Below are 3,945 nucleotides of genomic sequence, written 5' to 3' on the forward strand. Positions count from 1 at the left end.
AAAAAAAAAAAAAAAAATCGAAAGGCAGCACCGTGGCAAAGAAAGAGTTTTTTTATTTGTCCTTAGACATTAAGCCCATTTATCCATTTGGTTCTGATGCGACAGAGGCCGGGAATTGCAAGGAAAGGCAGGAAATCTGGCATAGGCCCTGCAGATCCTTCATTTCCATCCTTTTCTAATTTTGCTGGAGACATGGCAAAAATATTCTGCCGTAGTCTTAAGGAGAAGTTATAAAGCCAGACAGTTCTCTTTTTTTTCTTTTTTCTTTTTCTTTTTTTTTTTGAGACGGAGTCTCGCTCTGTCACCCCGGCCAGAGTGCAGTGGTGTAATCTCAGCTCACTGCAAGCTCCGCCTCCCGGGTTCACGCCATTCTCCTGCCTCAGCCTCCCGAGTAGCTGTAGAGCCAGACAGTTCAAGAGCTGGCCCTGCCACTTTGCAGCTATGAGACTGCAGACAAACCATATAATCTCTTAAACCAGGGGTCAGTCAGTAAACTATATCCCATAGGCTAAATGTGGCCTGCTGCCTGATTTGTAATGATTTGTGAGCAGGGAGTCACTTTTGCATTTTATTTATTTATGTATTTATTTTTGAGACGGAGTCTTGCTCTGTCGCCCAGACTGGAGTGCAGTGGCACAATCTCGGCTCACTGCAACCTCCGTCTCCTGAGTTCAAGTGATTCTCCTGTCTCAGCCTCTGAGTAACTAGGATTACAGGTGTGCGCCACCAAGTCCAGCTAATTTTTGTATTTTGGGTAGAGACAGGGTTTTACCATCTTGACCAGGCTGGTCTCGAACTCCTGACCTCAAGTGATCTGCCCGCCTCAGCCTCCCAAAGTGTTGGAATTATAAGCATGAGCCACCACGCCCTGCCCACTTTTGCATTTTAAAATGGTCAGGGAAAAAAACAATCAAAGGAAGAATAAGGAGAGATGTGAATCAAAGGGTGCAAAGTTTCAGACAGGAGGAATACGTTCTTGGAATCCATTGCTCTGTACACGAATGGTGACTGTAGCTAATAACACATATTGCAAAATGGCTAGAAGAATAGATTTTAAATATTCTCACAACAAAGAAATAAGTACATGAACTGATGAGCATTTAATTAGCTTGTTTTAATCATTCCACAATTTATACTGTATCATAACTTTACACTGTACCCCATACGTGTATACCACTATTATTTTTATTTTTGTTTGTTTATTTTATAGACAGGGTCTAGCCTGTCACCCAGGCTGGAGTGCAGTGGAGCTTTCATAGCTCACTGCACCCTTGACCTCCTGGGCTCAAGTGATTCTGCCACCTTAGCCTCCTGAGTAGCTGGGACTACAGGCGCGAACCACTGTCCCTGGCTAATTGTTCTATTTTCTGTGGAAATGAGGTCTCACTATGTTTCCCGGGTTGGTCTCTAATTCCTGGGCTCCAGAGATCCTCCCATCACGGCCTCCCATAGGGCTGGGATTACAAGCATGAGCCACTGTGCCAGACCTGTATGACTGTTGTCAATTAAAAATAAAACAAATGATTTTTAGAAAGATAATATTATAGAAAATAATATTAATAGAAAATAGATAATAGGGCCAGGCGCAGTGGCTCACGCCCGTAACCTCAGCACTTTGGGAGGCTGAGGTGGGCAGATCACTTGAGGTCAGGAGTTTGAGACCAGCCTGGCCAACATGGTAAAACCCTGACTCTACTGAAAATGCAAAATTAGTCGGGCATGGTGGTGGGTGCCTGTAATCCCAGCTATTCAGGGGCTGAGGCAGGAGAATCACTTGAACCCGAGAGGTGTAGTGAGCCGAGATTGCGCTATTGCACTCCAGCCTGGGCAACTCCGTCTCAAAAAAAAAAAAGAAAAAAGAAAAGAAAAGAAAAGAAACCATCAGGGTCTAATGCTCGGCTTCTGGCTTATGAAGTCTGGCCCTTTCCAGTAATGATAATCTCTGTATCTATATCCTTATCCCTAGCACTGTGGTTATAAAATTCTGCAATTCTCAAAGTCACTTGAGTGTCTTAGTCTGTGCTTTGCTGCCTTGGCGTCATTTCTGAGCAGGATCCTGGCTATGAGCTCTCTGCTAGGGGCGGACACTCCCAAATGTGCAAAACTCAGCCACCCTCCTCCTCCTCCTCTCTTCCTTCCAGGAGCTGCATCTCTGTGTCTCCCGCAAGCACTTCGCTCTGGAACGGGGCTGCAGGCTGCGCGGGCTGTCTCCAGGGAACTACAGCGTGCGAGTCCGGGCCACCTCCCTCGCGGGCAACGGCTCCTGGACGGAACCCACCTATTTCTACGTCACAGACTATTGTAAGTCTCCATGGCAGCCTCAGCTAGTTGGGGCTGTGCTTAGCATTGAGCATGGTGGAACATTTAAGAGGATAACATGGAGAGGCCACAGGTGCTGGTCCTGGCCTTGACTGTCCCGCCTACCAGCTGCCGCTGTGTGACTGGGGCTAGGTGCTTGCTCTCTCTGATCCTGCACTTGATGCTTGTTCTGGAGTGCAGTGGCACAATCTCGGCTCACTGTAGCCTCCACCTTTCAGGTTCAAGTGATTCTCCCACCTCAGCCTCACAGTAACTGGGACTACAGGTGCACACCACCACGCCTGGCTAATTTTTGTATTTTTAGTGGAGATGGCATTTCACCACGTTGGCCAGCTGGTCTCAAACTCCTGACCTCAAGTGATCCACCCACCTCAGCCTCCCAAAGTGCTGGAATTACAGGTATGAGTCACCACCATGCCTGGACTGATCCTGCACTTTAAAAAAAAAAAAAAAAAAACCACTTTTATTTTTGTTTCAGAGGTACTTGTGCAGTTCATTATATAAGTAAATTGTGTGTCATTGGGGGTTTGCCATACAGATAATTTTGTCACCCATGTCATCAGCATAGTACCACGTAGGTCATTTTTTGATCCTTTCCCTCTTCTCACCCACCACTCTCAAGTAGGCACCTGTGTTAGTCTGTACTCACACTGCAATAAAGAAATACCTGGCTGGGCACAGTGGCTTACACCTGTAATCCCAGCACTTTGGGAGGCCAAGGTGGGCCGATCACGTGAGGTCAGGAGTTTGAGACCAGCCTGGCCAACATGGTGAAACCCCATCTCTACCAAAAAATACAAAAATTAGCTGGGCATGGTGGTGTGCACCTGTAGTCCCAGCCACTTGGGAGATTGAGGTGGGAGAATTGCTTGAACTGGGGAGGCAGAGGTTGCAGTGAGCCGAGATTGCACCACTGCACTCCAGCCTGGGTGACAGAGTGAGACCTTGTCTCAAAAAAAAAAAAAAAAAAGAAGAGAGACAGACAGGAAGGAAAGAAAGAAAAAAAAGAAAGGAAGGAGGGAAGGAAAGAAGGAAGGAAGGATAAAGAGAGGGAAAGAGAGAGAGAAAGAAAGAGAGAGAGAGAGAGAAAGAAAGAAAGAAAGAAAGAAAGAAAGAAAGAAAGAAAGAAAGAAAGAAAGAAAGAAAGAAAGAAAGGAAAAAGAAAGAGAGAAAAGAAAGAGAGAGAGAGAGAGAAAGAAAAAGGAAGGAAGGAAGGAAGGAAGGAAGGAAGGAAGGAAGGAAGGAAGGACAGGCATGGTGACTCACGCTTGTAATCCTAGCACTTTGGGAGGCCATGGTGGGCAGATCACGAGGTCAGGAGTTTGAGACCAGCCTAGCTAATATAGTGGAACCCTGTTTCTACTAAAAATAAAAAAAGATTAGCCGGGCATGGTGATGTGTGCCTGTAATCCCAGCTATTCGGGAGGCTAAGGCAGGAGAATTGCTTGAACCCAGGAGGTGGAGGTTGCAGTGAGCTGAGATCACACCACTGCACTCCAGCCTGGGCAACAAAGTGAGACTCTGTCTCAAAAAATAAAAAAAGAAAGAAATAGTGAAAGAGAGAGAGAGAAGAAAAAGAAAAAAGGAAAGAAAGGAAAAGAAAAGAAAAGAAAAGAAAAGAAAAGA

The 3,945-nt window shown here is 45.9% G+C and overlaps 1 protein-coding gene across 1 annotated transcript in view; it reads left to right on the top strand.

Moving 5' to 3' along the window:
• Positions 1-3,945, top strand: part of INSR (insulin receptor) — a 204,414-nt gene that overhangs the window by 181,632 nt on the left and 18,837 nt on the right. The window contains 1 exon segment of the mRNA XM_017880002.1: positions 2,142-2,301. Coding sequence (XP_017735491.1) covers positions 2,142-2,301 — 160 coding nt within the window.

Source organism: Rhinopithecus bieti, unplaced genomic scaffold, assembly GCF_001698545.2.
Source record: "Rhinopithecus bieti isolate Rb0 unplaced genomic scaffold, ASM169854v2 scaffold_10589, whole genome shotgun sequence".
Classification (NCBI taxonomy): domain Eukaryota; kingdom Metazoa; phylum Chordata; class Mammalia; order Primates; family Cercopithecidae; genus Rhinopithecus; species Rhinopithecus bieti.